Genomic DNA, 22,649 nt, shown 5'->3' on the forward strand with positions numbered 1-22,649 from the left:
TTTTGGATTCACCTCTACGAAGCTGTTATTTCGTCCGGAGGAGTCTGCGTTTAATTATAGAAATTGCAAATTCCCGAGACAACCAACATCTGTGTTTAACTATTCAGGTTGATTCTTTACACCAACCTCGCCCTGATCTCCGCTGTGAATTGAATTAAAGTCACCTTATTCGTTTTGTCAGCCAATTGAGTGCAAAGCCTGAGTCTGCTTCTGGTGTATCATCCTAGATAGACGAAAGTGGCTTTAGGCTAGCTCCGATTGTCATATCGTTAACGTATCCATTTAACCGCAGTATCTTTAGTATCTATATCTGCATATGTATCTGTATCTGCATCTGTATCTGTATCTGTATCTGCATATATATCTGTATCTGCATCTGTATCTGCATCTGTATCTGTATCTGCTCTGTAATAAGACGACAGTTTAGCTGCTTGGAAACAATGGGCGCATATCGCCGCGTATCATCTACCACCACCCACCCCGCCACGGATCCCAACCCGTGTATCTGCCTTATCTGCAGCCGTGCCAGGTAAAGCCCATTTGGCGGGATCCGTTCTGCGGGTTCCCGCTTTTGTGTGCAGGTAGTTGGGCGCGTTCCGCAAGCCCAACAATAAATGTTTGCCTCTTTGTTTGATTGCCAGCCAAGGTTAGGCCAAAAGGGTGCGGATCGCGTGGGTGTTATTTATTTATTTATTTATTTTTTTTTGTACCTATGCCCTCTTGACAAGAGCCAAGAGTCGAACAGATTTTCTCACCTTCCTAATTTGTGTACCACCCATGTATGTCTACATAATTTCCATCTTTTTCCGAATTTGTTTTTTTTGGGAGCGCAACGCACGTCACCGAGGGATATTCGTAATTGAAGATCAAAGTTTGTTTGCTTTCGTTGCTGCTATCAAAGGCGCTATTGTTTGCTCGATTCTTATCTCATAAATTAGCTCGTAATTGTTTAACGATTTTACCGGAATTAAGGAACGGAACATAGTTTCATGGGAGATTTCTACAGAATTAAATGGATTTCGTTGGGAATTGGGCGTTCGAATTTGACAAAGTAATTTAATAGTTGTGAGCTTATTTTTATGGAAGGTTTCTTTTTAGAATTACGCCTTTTATTTGTCATCATTTACTGCATTTGACACTTTTTTATATTTGATTGTTTGCATTTATCTATGTTTTCCCATTGGAAGCGAAAGGAGCTATTTTATCTGTAAATGCATATTAAGCTTAGGCAGTTGAGCCAAAAATCCTTTTTTTCCTTTTTCTCATTTCCTTTGTTTTTTGTATCGTTTTATTTTTTTTTCCGTTTAATTTACTTTTGCCTCGACTTTGGCCTATCCCAACAAATATTTCAGAACCCAGAATACCCAACGCCCCCTCATATGGCAGATATAAACCCAATCGTATTCCACTCGCCTTCGCGTCCCCAAAGAAATTATCAAATTATGTTTGCAATTGATTCGCGTTTTAATTAAATGCTCTGTGAAATACACATGTAAGTTCACAAAGGGAAACAGCGAAAGCCAAATATACGATCGACTATGGTATTGAAATAATAATAATAAAGAAAATAAGGCTGCCAGAGGAGTGTGGACCTGGACCCAAGTGGCGGCTTGTTAATGGGTTGGGTTCGCTTAGTTTGGTCGGGTTTGTCTGGCTTCCTTATCAGCGCACTCCGGCTCATTGTTCCGCTGGCTGTGCTGCTGCTGCTGCTGCTGCTGCTCCTTCTCTCGGTGCCCATGATAATGTACAAACAGCTCGCAGCCAGATGAGATATGTATGTTCGTACATGTGTAGCTTTACTTGTAGGCAACAACTCCATGTAGAGCAGCAGAAAATAAAATGAAATGAAATGAAATAAAATAAAATGAAGTGAAATGAAATGAAATGAAGTGAAATAACGCTTAACTGCTGTTGAAATTGAAATGGAAATGCGAATGCGAATGCAAATGGAAATTGAGCTTCAATTGAGATCAACAATGAATGCGACAGTAGCATCACCATCACCATCATTGTTACAATGAAGGCGGATAGTGCAGCTGCAACAGATTCTATGCTCGAACTCGGGCTCAGACTCAGGCGAAGGCGACTACTACTACACGGACTTTAGGTCTCCGGGTTTGCACTCTCCGGCGGAGTTCAATGCACCCCATAGACGTCGCAGCATTATCAGTTTCCCCTGGCATATAACTTGCAACTTGCGAACGGGCACCACAAATCAGACAATGTTTTCTTGGTTCGCCTCTATCGGGATTTTAATTCTTTTGTGCTCCAATAAAGGCCAGTACCATAGGCGCTATGTAGAACTGGGAATGAGGCGATCGTTGTACGCGTATAGGAGTTTTCACTTCCATTTGACTCGGCCTCATCCAATGGATGAAACAAAAGACATGCGATATAAGTACTAATCACATATCTTGTTTTATTTACATTCCAGGCATGAGAATGACCATGTCCACCAATTCCACAATGAGTGCGCGTATACATCGAAAAGGATTTCGCATACCATCGAAAAGACAGCCGGGTAAGGGATTGCCCGGCAAGTTGCACACCATAACCAGGGTGAGTCTTAATTAATAATTAAACTAGCATACTTAAAAACATGAGATAAGCATAAAAGATAAGCACAAACATTGGGAAACTTCACTTGGCTGGTGACTTGAAAATGGCAAAGTTATTGTACTGATGCGTTCCATATCCGTGGCATTTTTCTAGACGGGTCCTGGCAAAATGGTTCCTGGGAAGCGAATACCACAGCGACCCCATCCGCCGCCCTGCGACAACTCGAACGACAGTGGGCTGGGTTTCGATCAGCACACGGAGCTGAGATCCTCGGCAGGAGCTGGGGGCGTTACTGATCCGGCGGCCAATGGAGGCAGTGGCTCCAACTCTGGCCAGCGATCCAGTTTGCTGGTCAATAGCGCTTTAACCAACACAGTGGCTGCTGCAGCAGCCGCAGCAGCTGCCGCGGTGGCCAGCAACACGTTGCAGCAGCATCAGCAGCACCATCAACAGCAGCAGCAGCAACAGCAGCAACAACAGCAGCAGCAGCAGCAACAACAACAACAGCAGCAGCAGCAACAACATTCACCGCAGCAGCATTTAATCAGAGCGATACCTGTATCAAGGTGAGTCACTGGCCACCACCTGTCCCACCCAAAATCCAGCCATATATGTAGATATGTCCCAAACGATCTTCATGCGAGTTCATGCGCAGGCGCAACTCGAGATAATTTGCCAGCTCATGATTTCATTTCGTTTTGCGTTCGATTCATGGTTTCGAGTGAATGAATATTGATTGAATATTGCCCCACCGCAAATACATCGCACAACTCAGATGCACAAACTTACACATGCGCGCACACATCGAAGGGAATCTTGGTTAAATGTTTGGACTCGAAGATATTTTACTTTTATTTACCAGACTAAGGTATTTCATTGGTCCGCATGTGTCTGCATGTTCGTAAATAAAGGTAACAGATTTCATAGCCTAGACGCGATGGGGCCGCATCATACAATATAAACTAAAACCTTTAGGTCTTGTTTATAATATGTTGAACTTGTTTATAGATTCGGAACCCTGCTTTCTTTATGATCATGATGATGATGATGATTATGATGATGATGAGACAATGCATTTTGAGACTGACTTTCTGCTGCTACACTTCTAACAATAATAAAAATCCAGAATTTGCATTAATTGAACTTCGGGGAAATACTGGTTCGCATTTGTTAATATTTGTTTTGTTTGTTTGTTGGGAATGGTCGGGCTCAAAAAGCTGAAAACTCATTTCAGGAAGAACATTGGCAACTGAGGCTCGCCAATAACTATAACAACTTTATTAGTTCAGTTTGGAATTTCGTTTCGATAGGAACGCGTGTGCTCGTGCGCTGATCGGATTTAAAAAAAAAAAAAAATGCAAAGATATCTATGGGAAACTCAAAGGTATATGAACACATCTATACTACCGCATACAATTGAGTTATATGTACGAGTATTTAGTTGAAAGTGAATCCTTTCAATCCTTGAGCCTTCTTCTTGCACAAATTAGCTTCCATTTCTCCACACTCTATAGTCTTTTGAAGACGCTCGCTGGACAGGTTTTAGCGCTTTGTAGGTCATGGTGAATTTGTTTATTATAATTTAGTTTGACTCGATGCGCGGATTAAGAGATTTCGGATTCAATTTAAATATGATGATGGTCTGTCTGTGTGCGCGATCCCAATGTGTTTTCTTTCGTTGCTGTTTGTGCTGTTGTTGTCATTTTGTAGCCATTTTGTAGTTGTAGGTATTGTAATTGCATGACTGCTATCTGTGTAAATCGCCGCATTATCTTATCGGCTTATCAGTTATTGCAAATTGCAGTTGGGAATCTGAAAAGTGGGCAAAAGGCAAAACTAGGTGGGCTAATTCAGTAGGTGCTCGGCTCTTGGGGGCAACCCCAACCGCTTATCTCTGAGAAATCCACTGGGAAAACAATGGAAGTGTTGTGATTTTTATTGGGGCTTTATTTAGGGCTTTCGGTAATTACAGGAACGATCGGTTAATTGTTAAGTGCTTGCCTGTTTTCTTTTTATATATATATATCTATCATTGACATTGACATACAACTAGCAGAGGTTTTCTACAAGAAGCGCATTTCTTTTTTTTTTGTTTGTATATTTTCTAATATTTTCTAATGTTCAAAAAATGAGTTTTCAAATATTTGAATATTCTGTGGTCCATTTAATCGTTTTTCAGTTTGTTTGCCAGCTTTTGTTCCTCTTGCAGATTTGCACATTCTTTGGCTTGGCTTAATTTAATTAGCATGCATGAAAATACGCAATTTTTCTCTGTCGCACTTTGGCCAATGACTTTTAGATGCGGATTGTTTTCTTGCTGGTTGTTGCTGTTATTAGTATATGGACGCGATTACTTATACGCACTGTTGCTGCCGACCGCCTTGCGATTCGTGATTTCGCTTTGCGTTGCTTTGCTTTGCTTTGCTCCGTTTATTATCAATCAGCTGCACTCTCAGTGCTCCATTCGCCCGATTTGGGTTAGGATTGAAGCGCAGTATCTGCGCGAAGATTACGTATGCCCGTTATGGATGCAGGGAAATTATGGCATGCGACTTTATCAGTTTTATTAGCTAATGGGCGAACCTAGTTTCACAACTCAACAAGTATCATGTGGACTTTCTCATGAGTAACTTGAACAAGCGCATATCCAAACTGGAAAAAGGTGCAAAGAACCGAGTCCATTGACATGAAACTAGTTATTTTTGATTGATTGTCAGCCAATCGTTTGTGTTTCGATTTGAACCAATTGTACGTTGTGAGCAAAATATATTGAAATTACTTTTAATTTTCTTTTCTTTTCTTTCGAAAAATTGTTTAGCTTTTAGCGTGTAAATGATTATAGTTTTTCCCTTATTCTTGCAACCTTGAAGCGTGATATTGTTTTGTATTTTCCTGTCCATTTAAATGAATTCAGTCCTCGATTGAGTTCAGGCCGTTAGTTCCGATCAGTTCCGTTGAGTTCCGCCGAGATCCGTTCAGTTATATTCGGTTTAGCTATTTTCTATTGAGCTGAGCATCGATTTGGGTTCGTTGAATGCATTCGAAATGCAATCGGACATTGATTGGCGCATTGGAATTCGAAATCTATTTATTTGTAATCTCTTTCAAGACAAACAATACTGTGCCCTCGTCTATTTTATGCCAATTATGATTCTACCTAGATGATTAAATGGCATCCTGTCAGTTATGTTTGTAGATAGGTGATTCTATATGCAGAAATTTAATCTATTCAGGCATATACTTTACAATAGATAAAAAAGAAAAAAAAACACGATCCATGAATCGATATATGTATTATAAACATTATGTAATGCGTGCGTGTGTTGCTGTTGTGTATCCATGTACATGAATGTCTGTATATATATGTTAACGTATAGATCGCGGAACAACACGAAAGTGATGGCTCACTGTCTGGAGGATCTGGACCTAATATCGGCGTCCTCGGAGGACAGCTCGACCATCGCAACGCCGGCCGGTTTGGACGAGGACACGGGCTTTGTGAACGACACCAAAACGACGACAACCGGTGGCAATAGTAGTTCGGATCCATTTGGAGGCGTCTTTCAGGCAACCGAGGCAGCCGTGGCAGCAGCCGTTAATGCCTTCAACTTGCAACAGCAGCAGCATTCGGTGCAACAGCAACAGCATCAACTCTTTCAGTACAACGGATTGCTGTTGCAGCCGCAGCAGCAATTGCAGCAGCAACAGTCGCATCACCAACAACAACAACAACAGCAACAGCATCACCGCCATGGCAAGCATATCAAACGCAAGAAGCTCGAGTGCAACCAAGTGGAACTGGACAACGATGATGCCTGCAGCGAGGATGAGTTCATTCGCAAGATTGCCAGTTCGGTAACGATGTCACCCACGCTTGAGGCCACGCCCTCGCCGCCGCCCATTGTCGCCTCCGTTGCACCTGCCACGACCATTGTTAGCCTTCTGCCGCTCATCAGCAGCGGCAACAGCAACAACAACAACAACAACAACAACATTGAGACAAAGTAAGCGGCGTGTTTTCTTTTGCAGCGTTAAAAAGAAAACAGTGTTTGCCACACTAAATAACTAATACTACGTTTCTTGGTACATTTTCAATAGTTTAATTCAATTCTATATTTTAAAACCACAAATTGTGTAACCAAAGTGCAGAGATAGATGCACCTTAGGAGCACATAATATTGGCAAAAGCATTGCCAATTGATTTACATCTGATTTTAATAACCAAATAATTTAGACGGACACAAAATTTGTAGCAAAACTTTCGTTAACCAAACAGAAAATATTGAGATTATATTGTTAAAGTTTATATATGCAAAAAAAAAAAAAATTGGTACTTAAAATAAATTTATAAAACAAACGACTAGGAAAGAAGTAGTACCGATAATATTTTAATGACCCAGAAATGTTTAAGCAATGACAAATTACTAGATTACCTTTCAAAATTTAAACAACAAGTGCCAGAAACACGCAAAACAATTAGAAGCCGCCAAATAAATTATTTCGCTGCCAGAATAATTGACTCTGCGCAAAAAAAAAAAAAGAACACGTTTGTTATTCCCAGATTATTTACTTTGATGGCTTTGACTTTTGTTCTTTAATAATTTCCAAATGTGCGTTTGTACCCATCTTTCCGTATGTATTATTTACACATATATACATGTGCCTATGTGTGTCCGTTTGTAAACAAAGGCGTATAAATTCGAAACAATTGTAAACAATTGGTCAAAGCTAAGATTTGTGTTAAACAAAACAAAATAAAACAAAACAAATTGAAACGATACGAACCGAACAGAATGCAAAGTGCAGCAATGAAAATTTGCGAAAATTCCTTTTCGGCCTTTTTATGTTTCATGTGCGTGTGTGTATGTTTGTGAGTAATTAACAGCATTTAAAAAACTCATATATCATTCATTATTTAGCTATACATACATTTAACTAAATCCGTATCTGTGTGTACTCGCAGCCCAGCTGCCTTTTTTCTATTTGTATCTAAAAAAGAACTCATGCAATCTCATGCCGACCCAACATCCCTTTTTTTTTTGTTTTTTGGCCAGCACATGTGAAAAATAATACATAAATCATTTAACCCAAATCGAATCGAAACGAATCGAATCTAGATTTTCCTCATCGGCCAAAGTTCAAGTACAAGTTCCGAATTTTCTTTTAACGATCCTTAGACAAATAAACTCAGCCTTCGATTTTTAACGATCGAATGGAAAAGTTGTGCGCCAGTGAACAGACTAATACAATTCGAACGTCTCTACTTGTTCTCCAACCCACAGATTCATATCGGCCAGGAATGTCACGCGTGTGGCGAACAAACGTCAACCCACTACACCGCTGAACAGCGTCGCCAGCTCCAACGATGGCCAGGTGCAGCTGGAGATTTTGTCGCAGCCGGAGCAACAGCACCGGGCACGCTATCAAACGGAGGGCAGCCGCGGTGCCGTCAAGGATCGCAGCGGCAATGGATTCCCGATCGTCCGACTGACCGGATACGATAAGGTTGCCGTCCTCCAGGTCTTCATCGGCACGGACATTGGACGCGTGGCACCGCACATGTTCTATCAGGCCTGCAAGGTTGCCGGCAAGAACTCGACGCAGTGCAACGAGAAGAAGGTCGACGGCACCATGGTCATTGAGATCGATTTCAAGCCCGAAACGGACATGACCATCACATGCGATTGCGTTGGAATCTTGAAGGTGGGTGCACGAAACTACACAGGAGCACAAGTCCTTCATGATGACAATTTAGATAGATTGATAGATTCTAATAACCTTTCATTTTTTTTTTCTTGCAGGAACGCAATGTGGATGTGGAGCACCGATTTCCCGAGCATCTGGCGCAAAAGAACAAGAAGAAATCGACTCGCTGCCGGATGGTGTTCCGCACCCAGCTGACCCGTGACGATGGCACCACCGAGACCCTCCAGGTCTGCTCGAATCCAATCATCTGCAGTGAGTGCTCAACACATTTAGCTTTTTAATTGTATCTGTATAATAAAATTGATGTTCGTGCCTTTTAGCTCAACCACCTGGCGTGCCGGAAATATGCAAGAAATCCTTAAACTCATGTCCCGTTGATGGCGGCCTCGAGCTTTTCATTATCGGCAAGAACTTTCTGAAGGACACACACGTGGTGTTTCAGGAGACATACGACAGCGTCAACGGTGACGATCCGGCCACGGAAATTGCAGTGCGCCAGCAGCTCATCGGCGGTACAGCCGCTCTTTGGGAACAGAGTGTTCTGCCGGATAAGGAGTACCTTCACCAGGTGCGTGTCTATTGTTAGCATTGATTGTGTATGTGAATGTGTTTAACTAACGACTGACTGCAATTCTGCCCGCAGACTCATCTGATATGCACGGTGCCACCGTATCTGCACCAGAACATCCTGAAACCGGTCCAGGTTCAAGTGTCGATCGTCTCCAGCGGCAAGAAGAGCGAACCGCATACGTTCACCTACACGGCCAAGGGACAGTACACGACGCTGGCGGCGGCCAGCACGTTAAGTAACACAATCCACGCCCAAGGTATCTATTTGTTGACTAAGCGTTCGATTGCACCCAACCAACCAAATTACCAATCACAAACTCCCAGCCGGAGATCGCGAATCGTTAGCTGTATAGAAATCGAAAGAAATCGAACAAATCGAAATACGTTAAAAAACGATATTAAGATACATACTTGAGGTACTCAGGTTTAGGCAGTTATTTAAAGTGTATGTTTAGTGACATTTTTTATTGTGCCTCAACCATGTTGAAGCTGCAATTTTTTTTTTTTTTTAGTTCTTATATTGTTCAGATCCAAGAATCGAATATAAATTAGCTAAACTAGAACCGTTTGCGATTACTCAAATAAAAATAATTCGAATCGTATAAACTGATAAGCGATAGGTAAAAACAATCTGATCTCTTCATGCGTTATTCTGCTCTTCCCTTTCCCATTCTATTTATCTTTCTTCTACCTTTTTATTTGCTCTTCTCTTCTTCCCTTGGTGGCTCTTTGTTTGCGGTTTGGCTAAAAATATTTGCATTCATTATTAAATATATATTTAACAATTAGCAAGTCTGTGTGTAGCTAACAGAACAAAGCAGACTATACGAAATTGTCAAATTGCCAAATTAATATGCTTTTGAACTGAGATAAAATGCAGAAGGTAAATTAAACAAATTCGAGGACTTTTAAAACCATTTCTTTATATTTAAAACAATAAGCCGAATAGGGCAAAAATATATTTAAAGTACGAAATGTGTTTAAGAATAGTTAGTTTAAGGCTTAAAAGGAATAATTTTAATAGCTTCTGTCATTATTCCCATCCATTTTGACTGATAAACTAAACTAAAAGACGTCGAATTCATTGGCAAATCATAAAATTCTACTAAATTAATGAATATTCATGCATACACATGGGTCACTAAGAAGGGTTTGATTTGATGCTCATTTCTTGCCTGCTACCTTTTCTGCTCCTCTTTCCTTCATACTACTCTACCTACCTACTACTCTTTGTTTAGCACCGAATAACGCATGGAAATATCAATACCTTATATAATTAAGTAGGAAAAAAAAAGAACAAATCCAACGAAAAGTATAACATAAAATATAACTTAATCTATAAGCACAACAACAGAATGATAAAACAAAAAGAAAACCCTAAATTAAATTAATAACCATAAATGATTAAGGCACAGGATTGTGCAAATCTTCGGAGAACCAACTCCTGCAGTCTTCCCCCACCTCCCGTCTCTCACTCTTACTCTCTGCTCCTCTCTCTCTCTCTCTCTCTTCGTCTCTGCTCCAACCCTCCGCCAAAAAAAGAAAAAAAAAATAAAATCAGGAGCGGAACCGGAAACTGATCGAAACAACTCTGCCGAATGAATGAACTTGATTTTTCCCTCCAAACCGTTCCTTTGCGATGATGAAGAATAGTTTTTTCTATTCTATTTTAATATAATTTTCTGTGTAGAATATTTTCAACCATGCCTGAGTCGATTTTCCTTGCTTTTTTAAAAATAAGCGCTTAAACAAAACAAAAGTTTCGCTTTTCCTGGGGACTTTTCTTCTTGCTTATGTTATGCGTGTGCCTGTGTTTGTTTGCTTGTTTGTTTGGTCGAGTGTTTGGATGTGTGTTTGCTTATTTGAATACGTGTGTGTTTGTGCCGGGGGTATTTTGAATGAATTGCAGAGTTTTCTTGATCATGTTCAGCCGAGAAAAATACCCAGTAACAGATGAAGGAAAGCAAAAACCAAAGCGATAACATAAAAGAAACCGAACATAAACCGACACACGATGATTCAGCAGCAGCAGAAGCAGCAGAAATATCGGGAGGATATATACCTATAAACCAGACAAGAAGAACAGCAAGGCAGATCCCCCCATAAAATCTGTTTTTCATGTCAGGAAAAATGATAAATAACATTAAAGATCAGGATGTCTTTAAAAAAAAAAAATATGAAAACAACCGAGAAAAACTCCCTCCCCCACCATAAAAAACAAAAATAAAAAAAAATCAAAAAAATAAAAAACTACCTCTCCCTCCCAAAAAAAAAAAAATATGCATATATATATTTTTACTTTATATTCTTCCTCCTTCCCCTTCTCTTAGCAATTTAGGTGCTCAATCTAACTATATAGTCAAATATGTAAATTTTTGAGTGCTATAAAATGCAAGGCCAAAATTAAATCAAAATTAAGTCATTAATCGACAGTCAATATAAACAAGTATATAGACACCGATATATCCTGTATCTCTCTATATATACAAACACGAACAGCAACCATAGCAAAGTGGCCAACGAAATAAATCGAAAGCTTGCCTGGAAAGCAACGCTGGATAAAAAAGCGATGTAATCGAATGAATCGCAGCAATCGCTCGATAAGTGACTGACAATCGCTTGCGTTCGATGGCGATAGATACTCACACACCCACACACGTCACACAGACACACAGAAATCAAAAAAAAACAAAATATAAATTATTTGAAGGACCTATGGCACCGAGGCAGCAATATCCTATCCAACCGCATGTGAAATGATGATCGGCGACGGATTTTCAGCCCCAACGAGACTTCAACAGCCACATCTGCTCATCTCTAGCCCCATCTCTAACGTTCAACAACAACAGCATCAAGGATAATTTTAGGGTACTGGTTAAAAAAAAAAAAAACCATTCAACTCTTACAGAAACCAATTACCAAACAATAATTACCGATTGACCAACGTACAAATTCTTTTTTGCCATTTCGTAATCCATTTTCTATATGTCTATTAATGAATACACACATACACACACACACACACACACAAAACCCTGCCCTTAAAACACACACACACACACACCACATATACCATTACTATTAACTATAAGGGAAACCGATTTCACATATAACCTTAGAGCATTACCTTTAAGCGTCTATATATATATATACCATATATTTTACGTACTCACATAAAGCTAACACCATTCAAAGATTTTTTGTCCTGTCCTGTTTGCGAATCCTTGCGATCGTTCAGGAGTTGTCATATGTTAGGGATCAGTTCATTTGGCTAGATTAGCTAAGAAATTGCTTCGATTTTCAACAGGGTACGAAAATTGTTGCTAATTTTATTCATTCAGAATCATTGACATATTTTTTAATATTTCGCAATCCTTCATAAATACCGTAATATTTCAATCAATTCATATGAAAATTGCAAGATGTAATTACATCTTTATTCTCCTACTTATACAATAATTTCTTATAACTTCTTTTCCAGAAATTTCATAAAATAGAGGTGTGTAAATTATGAAAATGTATGGTAATCTATATAGTGACATTTCTTCCCTATAACATTCATTGCATACCCTTTAAAGATCAGTTTCTGTGCTCTCCTGTCTAACCATACAATTCATGATACAGAAATTGCAGTTCTATGTGAAGACTGAACTTCAGTTGAATGGAAATTTTCAATATGCAGACAGTGTCAGGGTTCAATTAAAAGTTCTTTACTTAAAAATGTCTTAATGAAAAGACATGATTATAACAATAAGAAACCATAAGCGGGAACTTGGTCTGAAAGACCCCAAATAAGAGGTGGTAGTGATGGGACTCGTCTAGAATGAGTGGAAATTCAAAGCATCGCTCGACTTCAGAGCCTCAACATTACGCCTAGAGAACGACATCAGGTTTAGATCATTGCGATCCCGCTTAGGAAACGAGAACTGAGATATTTGGGTTTTCTGGCTCCTAATATACTAATCCATAAACACTTTAAATCTAAGCACTAGTACTTAAGTTCAGCAATTAGAAGTAACTATTAAGTCTATTAATTAGAGCAACGAAAAAGCTTGGAGTGTGCTTTGATGTGTTTGATTGAATGAATGATTGAGTGTATAAACTTTACGATTGGTGAATGACTGTTTGTTTGATTTGTGCGATTGCCGATTGAGTAATTAGTTGAATGGTTTATGTAGTTTCGTAAAGTGTGATCCTTTGCGATTATTTGTTAAACAAATCTTGTCTTTAGCTGTGTGCTTGATGAAGACTTAAGGCTTACTTAGAGGAGTCTGTCTGATCCATTTTCGGGTCGGGTTCGTCTTGTCATTTGTAGTGTTCAATGATTGCCTTTTATTATCGATCTGTTCAGCTTGGTGTGGTTTGATTTAGTCAGTCAGTCAGTCAGTTCTTTCATTTTGTGTTCAGTTGAAAGATGAAATGTTCTAAGAATTCTTTGATGACCTCTTTCGTAGCTATCTTGTTGTTCCATTCCCTTTTGTAATTGCCGTGTGAAAGGAGTTGCCAGTGAAATTTCGTAGCCAAGCTTAAATACTCTTAAGAACCTAATATATATATAAAATAAATCTAGTCTTAATTAGTGGTTAAGTATTAGAATTAGATACCAACGTCCCTGCGGAGATGGCAGATCCAAAGAATTCGAGTGCTTTTCTATTGCTATCGCTATAGTTTAAGTTTTTTTTTAGTTTGTAAGTTGTAGTAGACCCGGAATAAAGTGAAAGGCACTCGGATTTTACGGACCTCTCCCTTAGCAATCCCCTTCCAAGACTTATTCTCAGAAACCTGACCTAGGATTAAGAGGACCCCAACCCACCAAAACAAAAAGAAAATACCCTGCCGTTTATTATATCTTTGTTTTTTCTTTTATGATTTCTTATATTATGACCCCGTGATTCTTGCATGACATACCACCAAAATGAGATTACTAAGATGACTCTTTTCTGTCCATTGTTCCTCTTGTAGATGTGAGCGGTTTCATGGACACCACATCAGCGTCCAATGCGAGTGGCTCCAGTGGTTGGAGTGCGGCAGGCGGTTCCGGCAACAATACATCTACAGGCGATAATGTGGAGGCCAAACACGAGATCGATTCGGGCATGATGCCTCCGCCCATTACCACCCAAATACCGATGGGCGTTCGACGCTCCTCGCTGCCCAGTGTCACACCCATGATCACGGACCAACAGCTGGTCCATCTCAACGCAGTGGCGGCCAGTGCCGAGGCCCTGAAGACGGAACTCGACGACAGCAACTCGCATAGCCCACTGACCGGTGAATCCACACCGGATAGCCCCAACGCAGCCTTGCAGTATCATCGCTTTGCACGAAAGCCCAGCCTGGACACCATTATGTACGATCAGTCGAACAGTCTGCCCGGTTTCCCGACCGTTGTGGCGCCGGCTACAGCTGCCGCCGTGGCCGCTGCAGTTGATATTGATCCGACGGCGGTGGCCGTGGCGGTGGAACTGGCCGTAAAAAATGAGATTGTCAAGCATGTCGTACAGCAGCACCAGCAGATGCAGGAGCAAATGCACGAGCAGCAGCAGCAGCAACAGCAGCAGCAACAACAACAACAACAGCAGCAACAACAACAACCCCAACAGCAGCAGCAGCAACAGGTGCACAAGTTTATTGACGAGCTGACCAAATCCACATCGGTGGTTTCCAGCAATGGTACCACCGAACCAGCTCTGTTCACCACCTCGGCGGTGATCGATCATGCCCTGACCGATATTCTGCAGGCCAAAGTTGGCATTGCGCCGCCCAATGTGGTGCTGGAAAGGAGTTTGTCCCTAAGCTCCACAAATTCCAGCAGCTCCATGAGCGGCAGTGAGAGTTCGCCGAATAGTTCACCTTTGACGCAGGATATCATACTCAATTCAGAACCGGCAGCAGCTCTGGCCGGAGCTGCTGCCTTGGGTGGCCCGGCGCCTGTCGATGTCACCGGTGGTCTGTCCACCGATATCATTATGAATCCCGCCGTTTCACCATCGACTATTTTGTGCTCCGCAAATGGAGCGGCCACTGCCGTAGTGCCGAATATACTCGCACCTCACCAAGTGACCATGGCCAACTCCATTTTGAACGATATTGCCATGCAGCCGGAACCAACACAGCAGGATGCAGCAGTAGCAGCCTTGGCGTTGAGCAACATCATGATGAGTCCACCCACCGCGGCATCGGGTGTGGGAGTTGGTGACACACTGCCACCAACACCAGCTACTATGCAGCCAGAGGTCGCAGCCACTGCCACATCCACTGCGGTCAGCAACATGATTATTAAGGCGGCGGCGGACTTTATAACCACCCAGGAGCAGGAGCAACACCACTACCATCACCACGGTCGCATCCACTCCCATTCGCCACAGGCAGCTGTCGGAGTGAGCGGTAATCCTGCCGAGACGGCATCGGATCCATTGGTTGACCTGCTATTGAACCACTCAAACACACCAGAAACAGCGGCTGCTGCCGCTGCCGCAGTAGCTGTAGAAGCAGCCAACTTCCAGTCGATGAATCACAGTCACCACAGCCATCATGGTCATCATGGTCACAGTCACGGCCACGGCCATAGTCGCGTCACAGGACACGTATCCGGGCATGTGACCAGCCACCATCGTGGTCACCACTTGCCGGTGGTGCCGCCGACACCACAAGAATCTCTGATCGTTGCGCTGGCCAGCGAGAATGCTCTGCAAAAGTCGGTGGCCACCGCCGCAGTGACCACCAATGGAGCAGTGATGACGCAACAGGCATCTGCCCCGAACACAGCGGGTAGCATACTTCCGGCAGCGGTTGGAGCGGTAGCTGCGGCGGCCGCCGTGGCGGTGCAGCCGCCCATTCCCCAGGAGCTGACCACGATGTCGGATCAGGATCTGATCAGCTACATCAACCCGAGCACCTTTGATCAGCGTGAGTTTTGTACATATGATATCTTATGTGTATTGCTTACATACTAATTGATTTTCTATTGATTACAGTTTAAACGGCTTCAGATCAACAAATTAAACTATGTGGACTTGCTTTTTTTTTTATCAACTATAAATGTCACTCCTACACAGGCTTAGGCTTAAGTATATATGTAGTATATAGAGACATACACAAACAAACGATAAGACGGAATAAAGGTTTCATGTGGACCAACTTTTTGACCAAGAGAAAGGAGTAAAAACGGGATCAGAGAATAAAAACCACAAACACAAACAGATTTGTAGCTTTAGATTTGCTTACGTTTAGGCATAAACCCTATTTAATATAATTACCTAAATTTAATGTTTTTTTTTTTTTTGATTTTTTTTGCTATTTTAATATTGATTTAAAAAACAAATGATGAACTTATCTCAAAAGGTTAAATTAAAACAATGATAACGACTGCCATATACCTATGAAATATGAAGTGAAATCCCGAAAGTGAAGAATGAAAACCGAAAATGAAAAATTCAGTTATCAACCTTGAAAATCGATAATTATAGAAAGAACCAACTTTCATAAAACAAATGTTGATTACGCTCTTTGCTGGAAGACCTATTTTTATAATTAAGTCTGATTTGAAAACTTCCTTTTTATTTGTTTGAGAATTTTAGGTATATTTTACAATTAAAGCCTAACTAAATGTTTTGGCAGTAAAATTAAGCTTATTTAATTTTGGGTCAAAAGAAAACCACGAAAAGAAATTATTATTATACAGTTAATAATTTATAAAAAAAAAATACATATTATGTGTAGCTACGAATATAATGAATATGCGAGAAATTCCAAAAGACTTTTGATTTAAAGAAAATGCAATTATTATTTTGTTTATGGTTTAATCATTTTTATTTTCAATTATATTGAAGGAACGACGAACACACACAAATAAAGTTGTAACTGATGTTATTACTATTATTATTATTATTATTATTATTATGATATCGCTATTATTATGCATACCCTAAATGTTGATAGTTGTTATGTGTAGCGTTGTAACCTATTTACCATGCCGGAATAAGAAACACAAAAGTGAAAATATAAGAGAACAAACCCACAACCAAACAACATTGAAAAGTAACGACTAAGTTTAGTATACCGATTGTTATACCCACAAATAAAGATCAAGATCGAGAGTACTCTGCATTTGTATGCCCAAGCCCAACTATTTATGTATAAACATCAACAAATATTCCAACCACGAATTTTGCCCACTCCCATGAATCGAACTAACTGAGAAACTTAAACTATAAAGTTTTTTTTTTTTTGTTGATATTAGCTTGGTAAATTTTAAACAATTTGATTGACATACGTAATCTATATGTTCATAGAGTCGATAAATGTGTTAAACAATCTCAGAGATTGCATATTCCTCATTAAATTAAATGTTAAAGTCAAGTCAATGAACGACAGAGATAGCGTTAGTAGGTGCAAGTGAGATGGAGAGAGACAGAGAAAGAAATAGAGAGAGAGAGAGAGAGAGAGAGCGAAGAGCTCGCGCTTAAGAATTGTTAGTGTTAAATGTTATACACCTATATATACATTATTTATGTTATATATATACAAACATATATCTAACTTTACAATGAATAAAATAAATGTATTTTTGATGTTCTTATTGCCCAAAGTGCAGAACCGATAAACCAATGAAAATCCCGAAGAGAACTCCCTGAACTTTGTAACCGAACTGTCAAACGTATCAATTGGCGAAATAACGATCCTAATATCCATATCCACACTACCCCAAAACTTGTCCAAAATCCTCCCAACGGAAACAATACTATTCTGCTCGTTATCTCTTTTTATGTGAATAAAAACGAAATCATTGAAAAATAACTTTTTTGCGTACTTATTGTCATTCTACTATTGTTATTCTATGTTTCACTTTATTGAAGCAAATTATCCATGAAAATCTTTTTGATATAACATTAAATTCGGAATGACTTCTGTTTAAAGCTTTTTATGGTAAGAAAAATGTCAATGAAACAACAATTTTATAACAAGGATAACAGGTAATTTTTGTACAAAACTATAAAGCGTGAAAAACTCATTGAGTTAGACGAAAGAATGCATAGGAAGTAGGATGCCTTCGCGATGGCACTGATGTATCCACGCCGAGTTTAAGACCTTGTCAGTGGTCAACTTGGAATGATTGTGCAGCCAGTGCTCGAAGTGGTCGTTATCGATGTCAGAAGACATACAGATAAATCCCAGATTTAGTTGCGGATCGGAATCGTCGACTATCCGGCCGCCGTTTTGAAGAAACAGAAGCTTAGCCACTTCATCACCATGCGGACTGTAGAAGAACGCATTAAGGTTGCGGAACATGTTCAGATTCTTTTTCCCATCCAGAAGCTGATCCTCCAGAGCATTGAGATTAGATGCGGTTATGCCAGCCACATTATCAGCTGTCAACTCAATGCCTTGAAGCAGATCCTGCAGCTCCTCCACGTTGGCAATGTCTTTGGTGTAGCTATCACCGTGCCGATCAAAACATTCAGCCAGATCCTGCTGCAGTGGTTCAGTGGCCGCAATAAGATCTCTAGGCTTTAGTTCAAGCTCCTGCTTCTGACAGACCCTAAGTAGCCACTCCATGCGCACAATGTCACAGGTGCGTGGCTGTTGAAGGATGAGCCGCTTAACTAAAAACGTCTCATCGCCTGCGATGCAAAAACACTTTGGATCATTGGGCAGGGGATTTTCCACGATGCAGCCACCGTTTTTAACAGCCAGCTCCTGCAGCTGATGCTTGCTGTGTCGTCCGGCAGATCCGCTCAGAATGCAAAAGCTCAGACCGTCGAAAAGTTTGGAAGTGCTAGCGGAGGTGCTAGCGTCATAGCGCTTCTCATAGACGGCCAATCCCAGTCGGCTTCGCTCCGAGGGCGTCATACGCATCTGTTTCCGCTTGGTGGTCACATCCTCTAGTCGCAGTTGCCGCTTGTTTAACTTCTTGATGGCCAAAGGACCTCCGCAGAGATCGTTAAACTCCTTAAGTGTCATACACTCGCTCCAGGTCTTATCATCCCGTTTCATCTCAGTGCGCGGAAAGTGCAACGATTTTCGGGTGAAAAATGCTCCATTGGGCGCCAGATCAGCAGCTTTCACCTGCAAAATTACCGAGTTCTGCGGTTCAATCCACAGATCGGGGCATCCGGACCTCTCCTTGGGCTTGTAGTGAAACCACAATGGCGGTGGCTCATTGACTACATCATGCCAATGTGGTTTCAGTGTGTGATTTAGCACTCCGCGCTGTTTCGTATTGTTGGCAACCACTCCAATACTGAAGACTTCGGGACGATTAGAGCTGCCTGGCGGCGCCGGCTGGAGAACGCCCAGTAAAAATGAGTCCACAAAGGTGCGCTTGCGATTGTAGAATGCCCCGATGATCAGCACATCGAACTCGGTGATCAGCCCTTTGATGTACTGGTTGGAAAATTGAAGTGAGTTCATATTAAAGCACTCTACTTAAAAATGACTCTACTCACATCAGCCTTGTCCTTGTACCACCCACCGCCCAGTCTAACGCCAGGCTGATATCTTGATCCCTGCTTCTTTAGCACAATGCCCTCGGCGTGGGAGTCGAGTGCCTGCTGGAACAGCTCGTTGAACTCTTGAACGGAACCGATTTTGCGTGCACGCATCAACTGCAGCACACCCGACTGTTCAACTATGAGTTTCTGCAATTTGTACGCCCGCTGAATGTAGGTATGGTCCAGCAGACTCTGGCCATTAAAATATAGCAGATCGTACACCACGAAACATGGCTGCCAGCTGCCCTCCGGCTTCAGGCTCTTCACGTCCGTATTCTCGCCTTTTTCCCGAAAGCGCAGTTTGTTGGTATCCCACACCATCATCTCGCCGTCGAGTATGATAGACTCCAGACCCAGCGGCAGAAGTCCCCTCAGCTTTGGCGTTAAGGTGCCGTGATCGTAGCTGTGACCAAAGTTTCTGGTGTAGTCCACTCCATTGCGGGAAATGTACATGAAACGACCCCGATCGATGTGCAGCTGAAAGCGTTCGCCATCCATTTTGGTCTCCAGATAGAGCACATCCGACTGCATCAGCTCCTGGATGTCACCGGGGAATCGTTCGCACAGCATGGGACGTATCTGGTGGAATGGCCGTATGACGGAATTCAGGTTTACAAACTTGACCGCCGCCTTGCTGTCCTTGCTGCTGCTGGCGTCTAGGTCGGTGGTTCGGTCTGCCAGCAGATTGCACACATGTCCCAGATCGGAGCAGCGCTGGTAGATATCCTGCGCCTTGGGGTGCAGCACACCGAAAATCTTTTGCTCACCGATCCCCAGCCCGAGGCTCTTAAGCAGCAACCGAATTAGCCACTTCTGTTCCTCAGGCGAGGCCTGCTCCGTAAACCGGATGAGTTGCTGCTGCTTAACTGCAAAGAGCGGTCTCATTAAGACGTTCAGTCGTTCAGATCAGTTTAAAAGCGCCCACCTTCTGTGTCCTCGTTGGCAATGGTGTCCAGCATCTGATGGATTTCTTTCAGTCTCAAATTGCTGGGCGGATTAAAGCACCTTGGCTTAAGCACGGAATAAACAACATCACCGTAGTCCCGGTACATGTTTCCGTTGCGGTGCTGCAGCCTGATGGCATCGCTGGCTAGTAGAGACAACAAAGAGATTCTAAATAAGCCTAAATGCCATTGCCAATACGTTTCTGCACTCACAGTCCGTGGGTAGCTGGAGCACCCTGATGTAGAGCCTGCCCAGCGCGGTGATCTGCAATCCATAGGTATCCCGACCAGTGTCCGCACCCGGAAGCAGCAGTCGCAGCACGGAATAGAAGCTACTGGCACCGTCCTCCGGCTGGTCGTTGTTTAATCCGGTTTGCCGGCGAAAGGATTCGCGGTGGCGACAGAAGGACTCGTAGTAGCTCTTGAGGACCTCCTCCTTGTTAGCCACCTTTTGCGTGGCCTTAATCTTCTCGAACAGGCTGCAAATATCCCGGAACTTGATCGTGCTGGCTATATCTACGCTCATTTTGTTGTTTAAAAACAATATACTGTTGTAAACAATTTCATCACTGTGAACATCTGTTCAAGCAATGTGACCGCGCTTCTCAATCAAAGTTAATACCCATTTTAGACTAGTTGCAATATTAAGATGCGGACGTTAGTGGCAGAGATTATTTAATTTTTAAGCTCTTCTATTTGGCATAAAATAGATAAAATAGTTTATAGGAACAAGTTAAAATTAGCAGACTATATAAAATACCAAAATTAATCGATAGACTTCTATCAATAACCAAAAAGGCGGCAAATCGTTTGTTTTGGTTCGGTCCACAGTTATTGACTTTTGCTTCACGCTTGGCAAGTTATTCGAGAAAATGGGCAAAAAGGAAACGCGAGCGAGAAAACCAAAAGCTGATCCGGATGCGGAGGGATCTGCCAAGATGTGCAAGGCCTCGGCACTGAAGAAGGTGTTCTTCATGTCGGAGGAACTGCTGCCCAAAGATGCGGACGACGGACACCTTCGGCTGGAGATGTTTTTCCATCCCGGACATGGCAAGGAGGCACTGTTCATAACCCATCCCGATGGCAGAATGATGGAGCTGGTGGCGTTCACGGAACCCCGACGCAGTTGGTTCGTGGACAGCGAGGTCTGCTCCAACGGCAGAATCTACATGACCGCGCCCGTGGATCCCACGTTCCTGGCTCTTCATCACCTCCGAAAACATTGTGCGCAAAGTAAGATATTATCATTCGCTTTCGATGGTATACTATACTATTGTATTCTTGAAAATCTTTAACCACAATCAGGAGCAATATCGCTGGACAACATTGCCGTGGAGGAGGCCAGCACCAGTCGTCTGCTTAACGAGATCCTCGACCCAGGGAACCTTAAATGCGTGGCAGATGTGAAGAGCTCTGGCGAACAGAAGTTCTACAAGTACAACCAAGAGCGCACATTGGCTTGGTTGGCTCTGAAGACGCGCCAGGTGGCGAAGATCCTGAAGGAGAAGCAAGTCCACTGCGGCCACAGTGCGCAGTCGCAGAATTTCGTGCGAAGCGAGAAACTGGTAGCTGAGAACGTTAGCAACGAAATGGACTACACGCGCATGGCTTGCGATTATGTGGGACGGTATTTGGATGCGGATCTGCACGGCTTGCTCACCAGTTACCTGCACATTCCTAGCGAGATTCAGGCGATTGTTGAGGAGAAAGCAGCTTCTCAGAAGCGCAAGTCGGTGGCGGGCAAGAACGAGGGCAGCGACTCCAAGAAGATCAAGCTAAATGAGAGCGATGCTGCTGCCAAGCTAAAGTCCAGCGGTCTAGTGGACAGCGATGGCGATCCCAATGCCACCATCACATCGCCCACAGCGGCGCCTCTGAAGGAGCGCTCGCTGACCGCCAAGGAGAAGGCCCTGGCCAAAGGAGCCAAGGGCACTAAAAGCATCGCATCGTTTTTCAAAGCGAAGTAGATTAACGTTTCACAGATCTTAAGAATAGGTTTTAACTCCTTATTTTATATATATACTCTATTTAATACAAATGTACACTTTTTTTTACAATGAATATAGTACTTTAAAGAATTACTTTTGTTATTTTAAGATTTGTATTCATAAATTTGGTATTTTGAAAGTGCGCCTTTTTGGCGCATGCGCTGTTTGATCATCTCTCTTGATTCCGTTTGGTAAATCCCCATCAGCTGTTGGCGTTGCCAGGCTTCTAAGGAATTGGTTTACTTAGAGGCTTCAGTGCCAAATGTTGCGAATAAAGAGTTTCTTAGTCGACATATTTTTTTAGGTATACCATATAAGCATATTAAGTAATGCTAATTAAACATATGAAATCAGAGTATACTAATAAAACTAACTAGAAACGAAATTAA

The 22,649-nt window shown here is 42.0% G+C and overlaps 3 protein-coding genes across 10 annotated transcripts in view; 2 read left to right on the forward strand and 1 right to left on the reverse strand.

The window, feature by feature from the left end:
* The window catches only part of NFAT (NFAT nuclear factor), a 39,824-nt gene extending 22,198 nt beyond the window's left edge, over positions 1–17,626 (forward strand). For 2 of the 7 annotated variants that reach the window (NM_078592.3, NM_001103504.2), the window contains exons 2-10: positions 2,435–2,559; positions 2,713–3,125; positions 5,937–6,563; positions 7,842–8,262; positions 8,361–8,517; positions 8,586–8,833; positions 8,909–9,092; positions 13,798–15,744; positions 15,813–16,715. In NM_078592.3, coding sequence (NP_511147.2) covers positions 2,435–2,559; positions 2,713–3,125; positions 5,937–6,563; positions 7,842–8,262; positions 8,361–8,517; positions 8,586–8,833; positions 8,909–9,092; positions 13,798–15,744; positions 15,813–15,817 — 4,127 coding nt within the window. In that variant the 3' untranslated portion in view covers positions 15,818–16,715. Of the gene's footprint in view, positions 1–2,434; positions 2,560–2,712; positions 3,126–5,936; positions 6,564–7,841; positions 8,263–8,360; positions 8,518–8,585; positions 8,834–8,908; positions 9,093–11,165; positions 15,745–15,812 lie in introns of those variants that run through there. The other 5 variants (NM_001169275.2, NM_001298290.1, NM_001272597.2 and 2 more) reach the window with 4 other exon arrangements.
* A 15-nt stretch (positions 17,627–17,641) lies between these two features.
* Positions 17,642–20,869, reverse strand: DNAlig4 (DNA ligase 4). Its single transcript, NM_132679.3, has 4 exons — positions 20,486–20,869; positions 20,254–20,418; positions 19,284–20,194; positions 17,642–19,221 (listed from the first exon to the last, which is right to left on the reverse strand). The coding sequence occupies exons 1-4, from the start codon at positions 20,796–20,798 to the stop codon at positions 17,854–17,856; spliced, it is 2,757 nt and encodes a 918-aa protein (NP_572907.1). The 5' UTR covers positions 20,799–20,869; the 3' UTR covers positions 17,642–17,853.
* Positions 20,870–21,071: 202 nt separating this feature from the next.
* On the forward strand, positions 21,072–22,631 carry CG11164 (uncharacterized protein). 2 transcript variants are annotated; one of them, NM_001298291.1, is made up of 2 exons: positions 21,072–21,505; positions 21,578–22,631. In NM_001298291.1, the coding sequence occupies exons 1-2, from the start codon at positions 21,145–21,147 to the stop codon at positions 22,237–22,239; spliced, it is 1,023 nt and encodes a 340-aa protein (NP_001285220.1). In that variant the 5' UTR covers positions 21,072–21,144; the 3' UTR covers positions 22,240–22,631. The 2 variants fall into 2 exon arrangements, with proteins under 2 accessions (NP_001285220.1, NP_572908.2); NM_132680.3 differs by having other exon boundaries at positions 21,578–22,352.
* The last annotated feature ends 18 nt before the right edge of the window (positions 22,632–22,649 follow it).

Source organism: Drosophila melanogaster, chromosome X, assembly GCF_000001215.4.
Source record: "Drosophila melanogaster chromosome X".
NCBI lineage: Eukaryota > Metazoa > Arthropoda > Insecta > Diptera > Drosophilidae > Drosophila > Drosophila melanogaster.